This window comes from Grampus griseus (genome assembly GCF_964374135.1).
Source record: "Grampus griseus genome assembly, chromosome: 16".
Taxonomy (NCBI): Eukaryota; Metazoa; Chordata; class Mammalia; order Artiodactyla; family Delphinidae; genus Grampus; species Grampus griseus.
Window position 1 is genome coordinate 25,581,089 of NC_139010.1, and position 17,134 is coordinate 25,598,222.

The 17,134-nt window shown below is 52.2% G+C and overlaps 1 protein-coding gene across 1 annotated transcript in view; it reads left to right on the forward strand.

The window, feature by feature from the left end:
* The window catches only part of SLC29A3 (solute carrier family 29 member 3), a gene marked incomplete at both ends in the record, with an annotated part of 36,790 nt that extends 22,607 nt beyond the window's left edge, over positions 1–14,183 (forward strand). Inside the window, 3 exons of the mRNA XM_082673534.1 lie at positions 4,959–5,185; positions 9,377–9,539; positions 13,532–14,183. Coding sequence (XP_082529660.1) covers positions 4,959–5,185; positions 9,377–9,539; positions 13,532–14,183 — 1,042 coding nt within the window. The remainder of the gene's footprint in view (positions 1–4,958; positions 5,186–9,376; positions 9,540–13,531) is intronic.
* Positions 14,184–17,134: the final 2,951 nt, after the last annotated feature.

The window sequence follows — 17,134 nt, forward strand, 5'->3', positions numbered from 1 at the left end:
ATCTCTGATCATCGCAGTTAACATTCCCAGCACTCTTAGCCCTCGGAGGCATTATCTCCTTTACTCTGCAGTGCCCAAGAGCAGCACACTTATTCCCCTGTTATACAGATGGGCCAACAGGCTGACAGGTGACCTGCCCAAGGTCATGTGGCCGTTAAGAGGTTGGAGGCAGGATTGGAGCTGGGACCCTTCTCCCCCCACATCTGTGCCTGGAACCTCTGGGCCCCCTGCCGCCTAGTTCTCCAGCTTCGCGGGGCCCCTCCCTGCAGCCAGAGCCGCATCTCAGGCCTTATAAGTGGGAGCCCATTTCTGCCCTGGCTTCAGGCTACTGGAGGGAAACAGGTGGTGAAGAAGGTCTGGGTCTGTCTGCAGTAGGCACTGCCCTCTCGAGGATGGCTGGGAGCTGGCTCTGAGGGCTCAGTGTTACAGGGCGTCCTCCAGAAGGGTCCTGCCCACGCCAGGGCCTGCCCGTGCCCTTTCCCGGCTCCAGGAGAGGGGTGAGGGCCATGTGGAAAATGCTCCCAGCCTCTGTCTGTTTCTGGACTGTGGGAAGATGGCTTGGAGCTAAGCTGTTTTCTGTTTAATGTGCGAGATTGAAATGTCCCCTTTTCTCCCCCCTGGAGAACCCTGGCTTATCTAAGCGGCTCATCCACAATCGCCAGGTGTTTTATTATGTTAAATCTGTAGCGTCATAAATACTTATGAGGAGGATTTACATTTTGGAGATTTAGGAAGAAATCAGTCCCCTGGGGTCCTGAGCCCTCGTGAGCAAGGGAGGGAAGCTGGCAGCCTGGGTACATCTGGCAGCCCTCTCCAAGAATCTCATATCAGTATGACCTGTCCCAGGGCTGGAGCTGTCACTTCAGACGTCCCCTGTGCCAGAGCAGAGCCACCAAGCCTAGGGCAGCACTTGTCTAGACTTTCCCTAAAATCCCAACAGTGTAACCACCCCCCGGGCCGCTGTCCAGGTGGAAGAAGCAGAGAGTAAGGCAGTGTGCCCCGTTAGTGGATGTGGGGTGGACTTGCACGGGCACGTTTTATAAAGCTTTACAAGCATTGACAATAGCCCCAGGCAAGATCCCTGAGGACTTGGAGCCCCTGCAGGGAAGCTCCCGCTGAGAATGGGTTCTGCAGCTGGCAACTAGCTGGCGAGGAGGAGACCTGTGCAGGTGAGGGATGTGAGGGGGGGTGGGGGGCAGAGGCAGAGCTGGGAGCTGCATTGCTTTTGTGATGCACTTGGTGTTTACCTCCTCCTCTCTCACTCTGCCCTCCTCTCCCTGCCCTGGGGGTGCCTGGGTAAGAAGTCCCCCAGCTCTCTCCTAAGCAACTTTCCTGTTCAGGCAACTACTTAACCTTGTTTTGACAGGCACAGAGAGCTTCTGGGGTGCCAGCAGCATTCCTGGGGGGGACCTTTCCTGCGTTGCATCTGGGAGGAGGTGGTTGGAGACAGAGGCCATTCCCAAGGCTGGCTGGGATCGCTGCTGCTGGTTCCAGCTGTCTCCCTGCCATGCTGAGGGGGTCAAAAAGCAGAGCGTGAAGGGGAGCTTGAGGCCCAGCGTGCACTGCTGGGACCCCTTAGTTATCAATCTGTGCATCCAGCAGGTGTTTACCAGGTGCCTGCCAGGCCCTATGCCAGCCCTGGGGGTGAGAACGAGACGGGGCCCTGTCCCTGTGCTGCTTCTTACGTCTCCTAGTCTGTCCTTCGCCTTCTTCTTGCCCCAAGGAACTGCTAAAACTTTGGGGCATTAGTCCCCAGCCTTTCTCTCCACTTGAATTTTTTCAGATTTAGAAGCATAAACTGGAAGAAACCTGAACTTTTTCTTGTCCCACCTCTTCTTTTTCAAGGAAACTGAGGCCCAGAAAGGTTGAATATTTGCCTGGGGTCACACAGTGGATTGGTGGCAGAGTTGGCAGGGTTTCTGTCTCTGGACTCAGGCTCTGTGCCCCTGTGGCTCTTATCTTTGGGGTGGGTGGGGAAGCTGCAGCTCCTGGGAGAGAGTTGGGCGGGGGGGGGGGGGGTGCTCTGTGTGACAGGGTTGAGTGTGTAGCATCACCCTGAGCATCAGAGTAAGGCCTGACCACCAGCCTTCAGGGCACCTGGTGTGCATTTAAAATAGATACTCAGGGGCCCCTGGGGTCCAGGTGCTCACCTGACTGCCCACCAGCTCCTGCCCAGGCCAAGTCCCCTGCAGACCCTGGGAAGATGTGTCTTGATGTGGAGTTTCTCAGAAACAGACCCTGGACCAAGGATTCAAGTGAAGGTAGTTTATTTGGGGGGCCACAGTAGGAGAAGGGGGGAGACTGGGAAGGGATGGCAGCCAATAAAGGAAGCCTTATCAAGCCAGCTCCCATAGAAGGTGACCGAGCTTCGGCTGCTCAGAGCTCTGGCAGCCAGTGTGGAACACACCTGAGGGGGTGGGAGCTGGGGTATTTATCCACCCGCTTCCCCATCACTGGCTGAAGGCTGTTCTTGGGAGGTGTTAATCAATCACCTGTCACTTGCAACCTGCTTCCTGGTAAGAGGGGAGGGCAGCAGGGCAGGGCACCCATTGCTCAGAGGTGGAGTCTCTATGTCGCTCCCCAACTGGAAACCCTGATGTGCCTCTGCATTTTGGTTGGCACTCTTGGTAACAAAGGAAAGAGACACAAAAAGGATTTTCTCATTCTTTCCTCAGAAAATTAAAGTCAGAGCTGCCTCCATTCCTGGATCTAGGGAAGTATAAACGTCCTTCTCATCCGCCGGCCCTGAGCTCTGTGTGTGCCTGCTTGGCTTCATCTCAGATGTGGCCTCTCCCCATGCAGCTGGCCAGATAGGGACCAGCAGCCCCCGACACAGTCCTGGCAGAGACCCAGCTTCTCTCTGCCTTTGAGTCCCAGCGATGACTGACTGGCCCTGCCTAGGTCACATGCTCACCCCTAACCCAATCCAGTGGCCAGAGGTATGGGTGGGACACCCTGATCACCCCAGACCAGGTCGTGTGCCCTCATTTGTGGATGGGTTGGTGTGGACAGTTTGACCGTCCACCTCCGCAGGACAACTTGGCATGGAAGGAGTGCTCTTGGTGGGACGGATGCTGGCAGACAAAGCCTGCATGCCCACTCCACGCCCCACTCTGAGGAGCAAGTCTTGGCACTTATCAGTTGGACCAGGCCCTCTGGGGTGGGGCTCCATGTCTGTCTGGTATCCTCTGCTCTCAGTGTCACCTGCAGCCAGAGTCCATTTTAATTCCCTGAGTGTGCTACGCTCTCCCTCACAAGATATGTGCACTCACATCCAGACGTCCCTTACGCTCCAGCTTAGGTATCACCTCCAAAAAACCTATGAGATGCTCAGAGTGGGTGTCGTGCCCCTCAGACGTGCCCAGGATGCCCTGTGGCCCTGCTGATGGAGCACTTTGCACACTGGAGCAAAATGCCTGTCCCTCGTCTGTCCTGTGTCCCGGGCATCCAGCCCAGCGCTGGACACACAGTAGTTGGCCAGTGTTATCTGTGGAATGAACACACCAGAGAGGACGCGCCTTAGCAAGACAGCCATGGGCTGGGGCTCAACAGACCTGGGTCCTCATCCCAGCTCCTCACACCACAACCTTGAACTGTCCCTTCACTACCTCGGGCTTCCTTCTGCCCCTGACACAGCCCAGGCAGCACCTGCTCTCCCTTCAGCCAAGGATAGGAAGGAAACTCAAATTCGCCTGGGGCCACAAAAGCATCTTGAAAAAATCCGTTCTTGCTTTTCATGCTCATCATTTCACACCTCTTTATGTATGTATATATTTTTTTCTACCTTTCATGTCTTTCTTTTTTTATCCAAAAGAAATTTGTATATAACTAATCTGGATTTTCTCCCAGCTGCCACCCACTGGTTAGCAGGAAAATTAACTAAACATCCAATCTGGTTTAAAGCTTAGTCTAATCTGATGATTTAAACAGCCTCTTTAGATGATGTTCTCTCTCCCTGCAATAAAAATGCAGTTTCACAGAGAGCTAGGTTTCCCTGCTTCTCCCTGCAGGATGGTGTCTGGGCAGGTTGGAGGCTGGGAGAGGCGTAAGGCTTACATGCAGGAGTGGGGTTGGATGGGGGTAGCTGGCTCTAGCTTGGCGTCAGCTGCTGCCCATGACAACTGAGACCATCACAGGAGCCTCCTTCTGCCCTGGCCACCTGTTCTGGGCCACCCATATTCCCTTCATTCCCAGGGAGGCAGTAGAGTGTCGTTCTGAGAGCACAGGTGGGAGCAGCTGACTGACCTTGGGCAAGTTGCTTAGCCTCTGTGACCTCGGTTTCCTTATCTGTATATGTGGGGTAGGTAAGAATACCTGTTTTGTGGAGCTGGTGTGAGAATTCAACAAGTTAGCATTTAGAAACCACTTAGAAGAGTACCTAGCACAAATGAAGTACTATCTCAGTGTTGGCTTTGATGACGACAGTGATGGTGATGATTTTCTTCTCTTCTCCTTTCTCTCCCTGCCACTGCTAAGTTTTGGGGGAAGGAATCCCAGTGGGTGGTTGTTCTGTTTAAGCACTAGACAAAGCCAGCGGGAGCTCATCCCCGTGGCAGGAGGAACGGGGGTCTTGCCTCAAGAGCCCTCATCTCCTGTCCTTGAACCTCACAGCAAGATGAAAAGAAGCAGCGTCTGAGAACATTTGCCCTGAGCCGGGTACTGCTGCCTGACTCTATACACTCCCCGCCAGAGATCCTCACAACCACACCTTCAGGTAGATTGATTCTCCTTTCTTTTGTACAGATGCAGAAGCTGAAACCAGAATGATAGAGTCACTAATCCAAGTCCACACAGGACTGTGAGCCAGGAAGGCAGGATTCAGACCCAGGCCTCCTGACTGCAGAGTGCACGGTCCCAGCTACTGAGCATACCTGCTTCCCTTAAGAATGTTCACCAACCCCAGCCTGGCATGGGAGGCCCGAGGGGGTCTCTAACCGCTTCTGGTATCCTCGCCTTAGGGTTCCGATTCATGTCCGCGTGCTGGCCTCGCTGACTGTCATGCTGGCCATCTTCGTGGTGATGACCGTGCTGGTGAAGGTGGACACCTCCTCCTGGACTCACAGCTTCTTCGCCGTCACTATCGTCTGCATGGCGATCCTCAGCGGCACCTCCACCATCTTCAATAGCAGCGTCTTCGGCATGACTGGTTCCTTCCCCATGAGGAATTCCCAGGCACTGATATCAGGTGAGAGCTGGGGTCCAGACAGCTGAGCAGGTCAGTCTACTTGGGGGTTATTGGAAGGAGCCAGAGGTGAGCGTGTGGTAGCCCTTCCAGAAAAAGAAATGAGTGTTAGTTGTGCTTCCATGATCTATTATTGTGTAACAAAGCACCCGAAAACTTCTTAGTGCCTTAGAACAATAAGGATCATTTCTTTGGCCCGTGTATCTGCAGTTTGGGTAGAAGTTCGCAGGGACAGCTTTCCTCCTCTGCTCCATGTGGCATCAGCCAGGATAGCTCGCCTGGAGCTGGAGGATCCACTTTCAGGATGGTGTGCTCACCCAGCTGGTGTGGTGGTGCTGGCTGTTAGCCGGAAGCTCAGCTGGGGCTGGGGCTGGGGCCAGGGTTTCTCTCCATGTGGTCCTCACCACGGCTGCCTGGGCTTCCCCATAGCATGGCCTCTGGGTTGCAAGAACAAGCATCCCAAGAGGCCCAGGCAGAAGCATTATTTCCTTTTATGACTTAGCCTTGAAAGACATTTGGGGCACTTCCACTATAGCCATAAGCCTACCTGGATTCATGGGGAGAAAACACAGACCCACATATCTCAGTGGGTGAGTATGAAAATCATACTGTAATGGGAGGGGAGACATAGTTGCAGCTCCTTTTGGAAAATACAGTCTGCCTACCAAGTGCGTTTCCTGAACCAGCGTTCCTTTCTTTCCCTGTCTCCTCTCCTCCTTTCCCTTCTCCTGTCCCCTTTCCTTCTCATTATTTTTCCTTTCCCTTACCTTTTCCCCCTTCTTTTCTCCATCTTTTCTCCCCTCTATCTGTATTTCCTTCCTCTGTAATTTTGTAGAAGACCTACTATGTGCCAGGGATTCAAAGATGAACAAGACTCAGCCTCCCAGGAGCTGATAGCCTAGTAATAAACTTTTCTGTTACCCTGAACTTTGGCATTTTACGGGGCTGCTGACATGACTTGAGCGGACCCCTTTAACTAAAATTTTGATCCTAACCTAAGCCTGTTGCCTAGACCTTAGCAGTTCTGTTCTCTCACCCAAATGTCTCAACAAGATAAAAAGGAGCTGGGTCAGGAAGAATCTGTGCTTTCCCAGGAGACCACCATCCCTTAAAGCAAGATTGGGAGCTCAGCTGCTCTGTTCAGTGTCTGTGCATGTCCATGTTGTGTGAAGGGGTGCAGTAAGCATTTGCCCACTTGAGAAGCATTTTGCGAAGAATCTACTCTGTGCCCATTAATTGATAATGCCAAGTAGTATGTGACAGGGATGACAAATACCTGGACAAGTGTATATCTCCTGCCTGTTCCCACACCAGTGCCAGACATCACTAATCGATCTGTATCTTTCCTCCTAAGCGTCTAAATCCTTCTCAACATAGCACTGGAGACACTTACTGTCAACAGATCAGAGTTCAGATTTGAGCTCAAATCTGTTTGCCACTTTTGAAAGATTAGGCTTCTGGCTGTATCCTCAGAGAAACCCTTGGGCGTAAAGTAAAATAAAAGTGGACCCATCGCTAAGTTTCCTGAGTACAATCAATATGCCCCTAGCAGTGCTTCAAGAAGGGCATGCCTAAGCTGAGGGAAGTGGCCCCTGAACACTGGATTTAATCCCTTCAGTCATCCTGGTCTCTTGTCCCCTCATCTCCCTCCATCCTGCTAGAGGATTTTTCAATAAAACAACCTTGCTGGCTCTCTCTCCAGGAGCCAGTGACCAAACACACCGATATGTTGGCAAGGCGCCCTTCAGGTTCATCTGGCCACCTGCGAACCTTCCAGAGAAGGAGACTCTCCCGTGCATTTTTAAGAAAGTCCATTTTTGAAAAAGTAGAGAAATCTAGTACTCACACTTCAGTATTAATTACGCTGGGCCCTAAGCCGTTGTCACCACTGTGTGCAGTTCCCAGTGGGCACCCATCACCCTGGAAGATGTGAGGTGTCCCGATCTTCCAGAGGCCTCAGTGCCACTCACCAGCCCCCGTTGTTTTTCGTCCAGAGGAGCCCATCTGTGAATTCTGTGTGTGTTGGCATCTGAGGAACAATTCATTTGTTTTGTACTGGTGTTTTTTTAAGTCCCTCGTTTGCATGTATTTCCATAACTGATGAGATAGAAGTAGGGAGTCATGAAGGATGAGCTCCTGGAGGCCTGGTTTGTTGTTGATGATAATATTATAAATCTCTACAAGTTGGGAAGAGAGAGAGGAAAATCAACAGGCAGCGATGTTAAGATCTCTTCCTCAGGGCAGCTAGGGAATGTCTTATGGAGTTTAACTCCAGTTCTTACAAATCACCCAGGTGGGGATTACCGCTTCTCAGAAGTTGGCACCCTCTTGGCAAAGAGTTTACCCTGTTGTTGCTGTTTTGATGTAGGAAGGACAGAAATAACCAAACACCTAATTGGGAATCTGAGAGGATTTCTATGGCACGTCTCAGTACCAGACCCTGTCCCGCTTTACATGTAATGATCCTCTTAATCTTTGTAACAGCCCTAAGAGGTGGGTTTTAACATCCCCATTTTACAGATAAGGAAACGGAGGCACAGAGAAGTTAAGTGACTTGCTGAAGGTCACACACGTAGAAGTGGTAGAGCCAGGGTTGGACTCGGATGTTTTGATTCTAGAGTCTGTGCTAGAATTGAAACATCGCTATGCTAACTTGCATTTCCTTGCCCTCCTCTCAGATCCCAGCCTCTGGCCCCCCCAGGCTAATAGAACTCATATTGAGGAGGTTGGGGAGAAAAAGAGCCACAGAGGTGTCAGTCAGAGTGTGGGTGAGGCAGCGAGGATGGGCATCGTGGTGGACGAGGGCCCAGCTGTCCCTCTCCCACCTCTGCTCTGTGCAGCAATGGGCAGTGAAGTGGTGCCTGGTCAGACCTGCCAAGTAATGACAAAGCAGCTCGTGCCCACACGGGCCAGTTGGCTGTTTGCAGTCAGTGGCCCTCTTGCCTCCTTGAGACTCAGTATCCTGATCCTCTAACGCAGGCAAATCCATCCGTGCAGCCAGGCAGTCCTGTATTCACAGGCACTTACTGTGTTGATCCTATTGGACGCGTCCATTGTTTTTTCCATTCACTGTTTCCATTTCCATCCCACTGTAGTCTCATGGGAGGGACAGGACAAGTGTGAGTCCCATCTTCCAGGCAAATAAACAGGCTGAGAGGAGTAATGATCTGCTCACATGTGACCATGTATAAACTCTGACTCGTGGCCAGCACCAGTTGACCACCCACGGTTGTGAGGGTTCAACAGAGAAGACACATGGCCTGCCTCCCAGAAGTGACTGTGTGATTGTGGTGAAGAAGGGGGCTGACATTTGTAGAAAGCCTGCTGTGTGCTGGGCTCTTTCTAAACATCATCTGATTCAGTCCTTGCTCTGCAAGGCAGGTGTCATTGTCCCCATTTTACAGATGAGCAAACTCTGGTCCCAAGAAGTCATGTTGCCCCCAGGTCACAGCGAGCAAGTGGCAGAGTCAAGGGTCAGATGTACATCTGCTTGGCTCCTGGACCCATGGGTCCCCTCGGCTGGGTTGTGCCGCCTCTTCTGTTAGGCAGCAGAGAAAGATGTGGTGGCACGCGGTCACCTGGGCCACGAGCCGAAGCCCTCGGCAGGAGAGCACATTCCATGTGGTGGGGCAGTTGCGTGCATGCGAGTGTGTGTATGAGTTTGGGGTAGCATGGTGTGTGAGTATATAGGAGTGTGTTACTGAGTGTGTGTGTGTGTGACAGTGCGGTTTGTGACTGTGTGTCGGTGTGTGTGTGTGTGAGAGCTTGTAGCCTATGTGTGTGTATGTGATTGTATGTGTGTTAGTGAGCGTGCATGCGTGTTCACACGTGTATGGTGCACAGCTGCCGGGGGGTACAAGGTAAGCTCCATGAGCTCCTGGGTGACTTTCTAACCGGTAAGGACTCCCCAGATCGGCTGGCCTCGCTCGAGGCAGCGGGGAGCCTGTGCTCGGACAGGCCGGAGCCTCTTCCATGCCCCTTGGAGAAGAGCTGGGCTGGGGATACCCTCGCAGAGTCAGAAAGCTCACGGCTGCAGGACCCTCCGGGTCTGCCAAGGCCTCGCCGTACTGTGAGAACAGCAACGTTCTTCTCAGCAGGGACAGCGTGGAGCTGGAGTGGAGCGCAGGCAGGCGCGAGAGGCAGGGAGGATGGGCCCACCCTGACCATCCGTGGGGGGTCCCACGCTCTCTGCAGGAGGAGCCATGGGGGGCACCCTCAGTGCCGTGGCCTCGCTGGTGGACCTGGCGGGGGCCAGTGACGTGACGGACAGCACCCTGGCCTTCTTCCTGACGGCGGACGTCTTCCTGGCGCTCTGCATCGGGCTCTACCTGCTGCTGCCGCGGCTGGACTACGCCAGGTGAGGCCCGCGCTAGCTCTCTGCGGCATCCTTCTCTCATGTATGCTTATACCTTTATCCTGTCTGCTTGAGTTCTTCTATCCTCTAGCTAGAGCCCATGTTCGTTTCCTGGTTTACTGCCTGTCTCCCCGCTGGAGTGTGACCTCCCCTGAGGGCAGAAATAGAGTGGGTTTTGCTCTCTGCTGTATCCCGTGCCTCGAGCTGTGCCTGGCTCGTAGTTGTTGCTCAGTAAATTGGCTGGGCCGTTGGACATGAGAAGTTGGCTTTGTGTAGCAACCCCAAGCAGCTGAGCCCCTGGAGTCTGCGTGTTTTCCGTCAGAGAGGGCAGGTGGCGGAAGTGGGACCTGAGGAAGGACAATGATGAAGAGTAGCTCCTTGGGCTGCGCACCTCCCCTGCTCCTGCTCTGTGCTCAGCCCGGCCTCACGGGGCTTCTTAAAGCTCACACACCCGCTTCTCATGGGGGGCAGCACTGTGACTTATCGTAATTGTGCCCGTTCACACATGAGAAAACCAGGCTCAGAGAGGCTGAATTACTTGCCCGAGTCCCACAGCCCGTCGGCAGCAAAACCAGCACTGGAGCCCAACTCCAAACCTCTGATTCTAACTCCCGGCTCTCGGGGCCTCTCGACCCTGCAGGACCGCTTTCCTCGCCTTAGTCTCTCTCGCTCTCTCTCTCCTTCCTCCTTTTCCTTTTTTGCTTCCTGCTACTCTTTAAAAAATGACCCGTGACTTTTTCTTGCTTTTTATTCTTTTCAATGCATTTTCATAACCATTGTCGTATTTGATATAGGAATGGCAGGAATTATATTCCCCATTATACAAGTGACTAGACGGAGACAGAGAAGACCAGGTGCTTGGCCTGTGGTCCCACAGCGTGCGAGCCACAGAGCTGGGCGAGAGCGCGGGTCCTGGCTCTGCCGGATCCACAGGAACCGATTTGGTGTGGGGGGCACTGAGCTAAGCAGTCCATTTTTTCCCCTTAGGATATATGACAGCCTTGTGCAGTTTTTACTGTATTTTCCCATTTTACCAATGAGGAAACTGAGGCTTTGGAGAGTTAACAGACATGCCCAGGTTTCTTACCTGGTGAGTCGTAGGTGGGCATTGGAACCTGGAGCCGTTTCCCGGCTGCACCATTGTCACTGCATCCTGCTGCACCCCTGGCTTGTGACGGCGAGGTCCTTCCTCACCACTGACTCCTCCTGTCCCTGTGAGAGTCGCCTCGTTAATCCCCAGAGCCCCCTGCCTTCACCAGAATCCTGAATCTGCCGGGGCAGGTTGCTCTCCCCAGTTAGAGGATTGTTGTAACTTCAGCTGGCCTCCGTGGCCTCAGGAGGATAAAAGGGGACTGAGTGATGACACCATGTACCCCAGGTGGCTACAGACCTGAGTCTGCCCACCCCCTCCCTGCCCCTTCAGGGCTGTCATCAAAAGCTATCCAGCTGTGCTCCACGATGATGCCCCTGTGATTCCTGGGGTCTGTCTGGCTCGCTGTCCCCCCAGCCCCTCATATGCTGCCTGACACCTTGTTGCTGCTGACTAAATTATTTTGAGTCGATGAACAGAAGGCAGGAGGTTCCCACTACTCCTGCTGTTTCCCTGTGTCCTGTTTCAGGGAGCCTCGCGTGGGCTGTTTACACCGGGGTGGCCAACCTTCCTTGTTTGCCTGGGACTGAAGTCCCAGGGGTTCCCAGAACCGGGAGCTTTCAGTGCTAAAACCAGGATAGTCTCGGGCAAACCAGGACAGGTGGTCACCCTAGTTTTCAGTCTCACTTAAGCAAGCCAAAATCCTTTCCAGCTGAGCACGTGAGACAAGAGAACAACCCAGGGCTATGCCAGCCCATGGAAGTTTCTATTTCTTTGCATATTAACACTTGGGTCAAGGCTTCTGGGTTTACAGAAACCCATCTGAGGAAGGAGCTTTAGCGCTGTGCTCCCAGGGCTGCTCAAACTAAATCTTACTTAAAAGGGAGCCCATAGGTGCTGCACCCAGGAGGGCTGGGCTAGGCTGCCCCATCCCACTCAGGAGGAACTGAGCCTCACGCAGTGGCGGAAGCTGCTGACTGCGGTAGGGTGAGATGGGGCAGTTAGATTTGGACGAACTTATGAAGAAGAGCTTTGACCAGGAGAACTTGGTGGGCAGCTTCCTCAGAGCAGACTAAGGCAAGGACTTGATGCTGAGTAGAAGCAGAAGTAAGAATAGTCCTTTCTCTAAATAGTGATTGGGAAACAAGACAAGGTTTAAGACCGAAGTGCTCAGCTCAGCATTACATGGAAAAGTGATTCTGGGGAGGAGTCCTCCCACTGACTCGCTTATGGACAGTATGTAGGCTCTTAGGATGGGAAGGCTGGCAGGGATCTCAAACTACAGCTACAGAGCCCCTCCATTTTACAGAGGAGGAAACTGAGGCCCCGAGAGGGGAGTACCTGGCCTGAGGTCACAGTGGGGAGGCAGAAGTAGTGCTGAAACCAGAACCCAGCTATCACCAACCTGCTGTTCTCCCCGGCACCACACCAGTTCTTCTGTTTGAGATATATTAATACAATCAGCCCATGTCTCCTGGTTTTTAGGCACCCAAGGCCCAGAGAGGTTGAGTGACTCAGGAAAGGTCACACAGCAATGCAAAGAGACCCAAGCCTTTTCTACTCTGGTCAGAGTAGCAGAAATTGAAAAAATTGATCATATTCAGTGTTGAGTATATGCGGGAAAAGATACTTTTATAGGCTTATCAGTTCTTTCAACAATTATGTTTTGAAGGGTTATTGTGTGCCCAGAGATTTAGCTGGGAACAGCCAAATGTGTCTTTGCCCCAGAGAGCTGTCTTCTACTGAAGGAGACAGATGATAAACCAGTAAACCAACACAATCATTATAAATTGTGGTCAGTTCTTTTTAGAGAAACAGGTGCTCTCATGGAGATTGAAGGGTTAGGTTACTTTAGTTAGGGTAGGTAGGTGGTACAAAGCAGAGATAAATTGGTTCTCCCTATCTGGAGAGCAGTTTATCAATATCTATCAAAATTTTAAAGACACAAACCTTGTGATCCAGCAGTTCTTCTTCTAGAAATTTGCTCTACCGAAATACTAGTATATATGTGCAAGGATTTATGCATAGGGACATTCATTGCACCATTATTTGTAGTAGAGAAAAACTAGAGCTAACCTAAATGTCCAGCATTAGGGGAGCAGTTAAATTGTCTATCCATACAGTGAAATACTCTGCAGCAACAGAGACAGAGCCGTCTGTCCCTGTGTGAAGGGATGGCCAAAAGATACTCTTCTTTAGGCAATTGTGTGTATACATTTATGTATAATAGTTATGCACGTAGACAGTTATATAATGTATTTATATTGTGTTGGTTATACTGTTGCAAAAAGTTTTACAATATGTATAGTTTGATCCCACTTTTGCTTAAGAAGCATAGCTGTGTGTGTGTGGTGTTTGCATGTGCATGGAACAATGTACACCAGACTTTTAATGATCTGTATCTCTAAGGAGTGAGACCAGCGGTGGGAGGTGAGAGTTCTTGTTCTACTGTATCATTCCTCTTATGTGTTATTTGGGTTTATTGCATCAAGCATGTGTTACTTTTATAATTTAAGATTTTAAATTACTTTTACATTTGAAGAATAAATGCTACTTTAGCTCCACCTCTCCCCACCCCCAAAACCAAACAAAAATAAGTGAGTGAAGACTGGATCCCAGGCTCACCATGCAGTGGTCAGTGCTGGTCTCCTCTCTCCCTGCTCATGGCACGGCCAGCACCACAGAACAATGGGCTGGAGTCCAGCCTTACAGGCAGCTCCAGGACAGGAAGGCTGGGGATTGTGCAGGTCTCCCTCTGGCCACCCCGCAGCACACGTGTCATCTGAGGGCATCCTGGGGCTTAGGCTTTACATGCTGGACCTAAAGACCGTCCCCGGCCTTGTCTCTGAAAATCCCGAGTGACCCTGCTTTCCAGCCCCTCTTACCACCAGCCTCTCTCCTGCAGGTACTATATGAGGCCTGTCTGGCCGGCTGTGTTTTCTGGTGAAGAGCAGCTGCCCCAGGACTCCCCCAATCCCCCTTTGGTGGCCCCTGGATCCAGCGACTCCCAGACACCACCCCTCCGCCCCATCTTGAAGAAGACTGCCGGCCTGGGCTTCTGCATCATCTACCTCCTCTTCATCACCAGCCTCGTCTTCCCCGCCATCCTCAGCAACATCGAGTCCCTCAGCAAGGGCTCGGGCTCGCCGTGGAGCACCAAGTTCTTTGTCCCCCTCACCGCCTTCCTCCTGTACAACTTTGCTGACCTGTGCGGCCGGCAGATCACAGCCTGGATCCAGGTGCCAGGGCCCAGGAGCAAGGTGCTCCCCGGGCTTGTGCTCCTCCGGACCTGTCTCGTCCCCCTCTTTGTGTTCTGCAACTACCAGCCCCGCCTCCACCTGCACACAGTGGTCTTCCAGTCTGACGTGTACCCGGTGCTCTTCACCTCTCTGCTGGGGCTCAGCAATGGCTACCTCAGCACCCTAGCTCTCATCTATGGGCCCAAGATCGTGCCCCGGGAGCTGGCCGAGGCCACTGGGGTGGTGATGTCCTTTTACATGTGCCTGGGCCTGGTGCTTGGCTCGGCGTGCTCTGCCCTGCTCGTGCACCTCATCTAGGAGGGGCGATGGCTAGACCTCGGTGCTGTGCGATGCCTGGGAGCCTCAGCAAGATGGGCAGGAAGTGCCAGGAGGGCCCAGGCGGCGAGCAGGAAGGGCTGGGGTTGGGCTCTGCAGAGCACAGATCACACCCGGGCCTCGTTGCTGCCAGGGAGCTGGGACCAGTGCTGTCGCCGGGACCAGGTAGACATTCCAGATACTTTGACAGATGTCCTGAGACGTTTTGAGGACCAAAGACACCTGAATAAGACACAGTTACAAGTTACACAGAAAGCTCCTGGCCGATGGGTGCTTTCTGCCTGTTGTTATTCCCTCTTGGGGAAGGTGTTGCCAGTGTTCGGCTCTTGAGTTGTTACAGGGTGAGTGCCAAGACCGTCTACAGGCCCTTTGCCTTCTCCCAGCCTTGCTCCTTCCAGCTGATGGCAAGATGCGAGACTCCTTAGCCCTCCCTACCCGGAGGAGGTCCCCCTGGTGTGGCCAGCCCTCAGGCCTAAGACCCAAGCCTGTGCAGACCTCCACTTTCCACCAACCAGACTGGGAACCCCGGGAAGACAGGCCTTCCAGGAGCCCTTCCTTCCCTGGACATGGGCTCCAGAGGGCCTCCCTGCTGTACCCAGGACCAAGCATGTCAGGCCTGGATTTCAAACAGGGATGCTTAAAGTGGTCTATGGCCTGGGTCAGGGCAGGGTTTAGTGTCCATGTTTACAGTATGTCAAGGCCATTGGTTCAAGGGCCTAATAAATACCTGGGTATTTAATGAAAGCCTTATTGGTGGCTGTTTTAGGGTCTTGGCAGGAAACAGCATACTCAAATTGAGTAATTTAAGGATATTTGAAGAGTGGGTGTAGGAACCCTAAGGGGTTATGCATTATATCCCAGAAGTACTGGGCTGGCCAAAAAGTGCTTTCGGGTTTCTCCGTAAGACGTTGGCCAACCCAATAGTAAGGCTGCTCTACCCCAGGCCTGAAGGGAGGGACATGTCCAGCCTGCTGTGACCCACAGGAGGCGTGTTCCCTCCTCCCGTCCATCTCCTCTGCGCCCCTGTGGACTGAGTCACAGCCAAGGAGCAGGCGGAAGATGGAGACTGGACTGGAGGGGCAGAGGGTGTCCAGAGGGGGCCAGTAGCCCCTTCACCTTCCTAGGTTGGTTTATTATGAACATCAGCTGAGCTCTGAAGCTTTAGTCAACAGAATTAGGTGTTGCTTTGTCCTGGTTTTTTCTGGACACAGTCGTATATTTTGTAGCTGTTGTTTCAAAAGGCAACCCCTCAGGTTCTGAGGCCTGCACACACTTGTGATTGCCTGACATGAGTAGTAATTTATATTTTTTCAGGTTCCTTGAAGGCTCCCGCAAGGCTGTTCCTTGGGGGAGCAGGCTGACATGGGAATCCGAGAGAGGAAGGAACTAGATCAGACCAGGAGTTTTCTCAAGAGCTGTGCAGGAAGCACAGAGCTTGCCCCGAGAAGTGGCAAAACGCTGAGAGCCGTGAATCAACCGCTCCTGCTCTGAAGCGCGCCGGATCCGAGATGTCCCGTGGACAGCTGATAGAGCTGGAAGCAGCCGGTAATCCACCCAGTGTCAGCAGTTGATGCTCCCCACCGACTCGGCTGGTACACGCTCCCTCTCTTTGGCCAGAGAATTGAAAAGGACACCCTTGAAAGGTTTTCTGAAACTTGATACTTGGGAAAAAAATTTTATTTTAAAAATAAATTCTCCCCTCCCCTTGCAGGAAGTTGAAATCTCCCCCTTGGTTTTTTTCCACTGACTTCAATGCTGTTGATCACTTGGGGCGTCTGTCTGGGAGGTGAGGTGACGCATCTCAACCTCAGGTATCTTATCAATGGGGAGCATGTCTGTTTTAAGGTACAACAGCGGTCTGAGCTCAGGGGTAGGGACCGCCCTGGAGCTAACAGAGGAGGAGGGCTGGGGGCCTCGCATGCTCTGTTGAAGGGGGGTAGCTTTCCCGTTAGTGAGTTGATTTGGAATCAGCGTGGAGTGAATGGGGAAGAGGGTGGCCAGCGTGATGATGCAGCGTTGAGGGGAGCTGAGGAGATGACGGGCTCGCAGTGCCAGCTGTGCTGCCGCGGCCGCTGCCGGAAGAGGGGCCGGCTGCTTGGCTGGTGGGAGGGTTATCCGGGCTTTTGCCCACTTTTCTTTGTTGCTCACTTTAGTGGGCATTTTGCAAAGGATCATTCCTTCTCAGAGAGGAAGGTAAATAAAAATACATCTCCAAGTAGAGGGGCAGACAGTGGAGTTCAGTCACCCTTGTCGCCCATTTATTGTAATAGCAGCTCATGGGGCTTGTCTGCTCTGGGTCTCAAGTCTCATGTGACCCCAGGAAGCTTGTGGAACTAGCTCACGTGTTTTGGGGCGTGAACAAAACTTGCTAAAGAGAAGGGGATTTTTCAGTGAAAGAGGTGGAGGAGAATCCCTGAGAGGTTGCCTTTGTCTGATAGTACTCTGATTTAATCCCAAGTGGCAGCTTTTTGTGCATGCCCTTGTGTATTTCCATGCCATACACGTCTTCATTTTCCTCCTTTCATTCAACAAAGACAGCTAGAGGCAGCCAATTGACTCTTTAACTAGTGGGTTCCTACATGCATGGGGACACGAGGAGGCTTGAGCCAGGTGTGGGTATTATTAGCAAAGCCCATTCATTTTGCTGTCTTCAGCCCAGTGCTCCTGAGAACACCCGTGACCCTCTAATCAGCTTTGACGTTATGTGAGGGGGGGGTTACTGCAGGGTCCTGGCTTCTGAGACCATGGCATGCTTTACTACAGAACTTCAGATAGAAGAGAGAAAGCCAGAAGTCAGTTGAAAGATTTTATTCTACTGGAGGTTAAATTTAAAGCCCATGCTCATCTTTTTTTTTTAATTGAATTATAGTTGATTTACAATGTGTTAATTACTGCTGTATAGCAAAGTGATTCTGTTATACATATATATATAT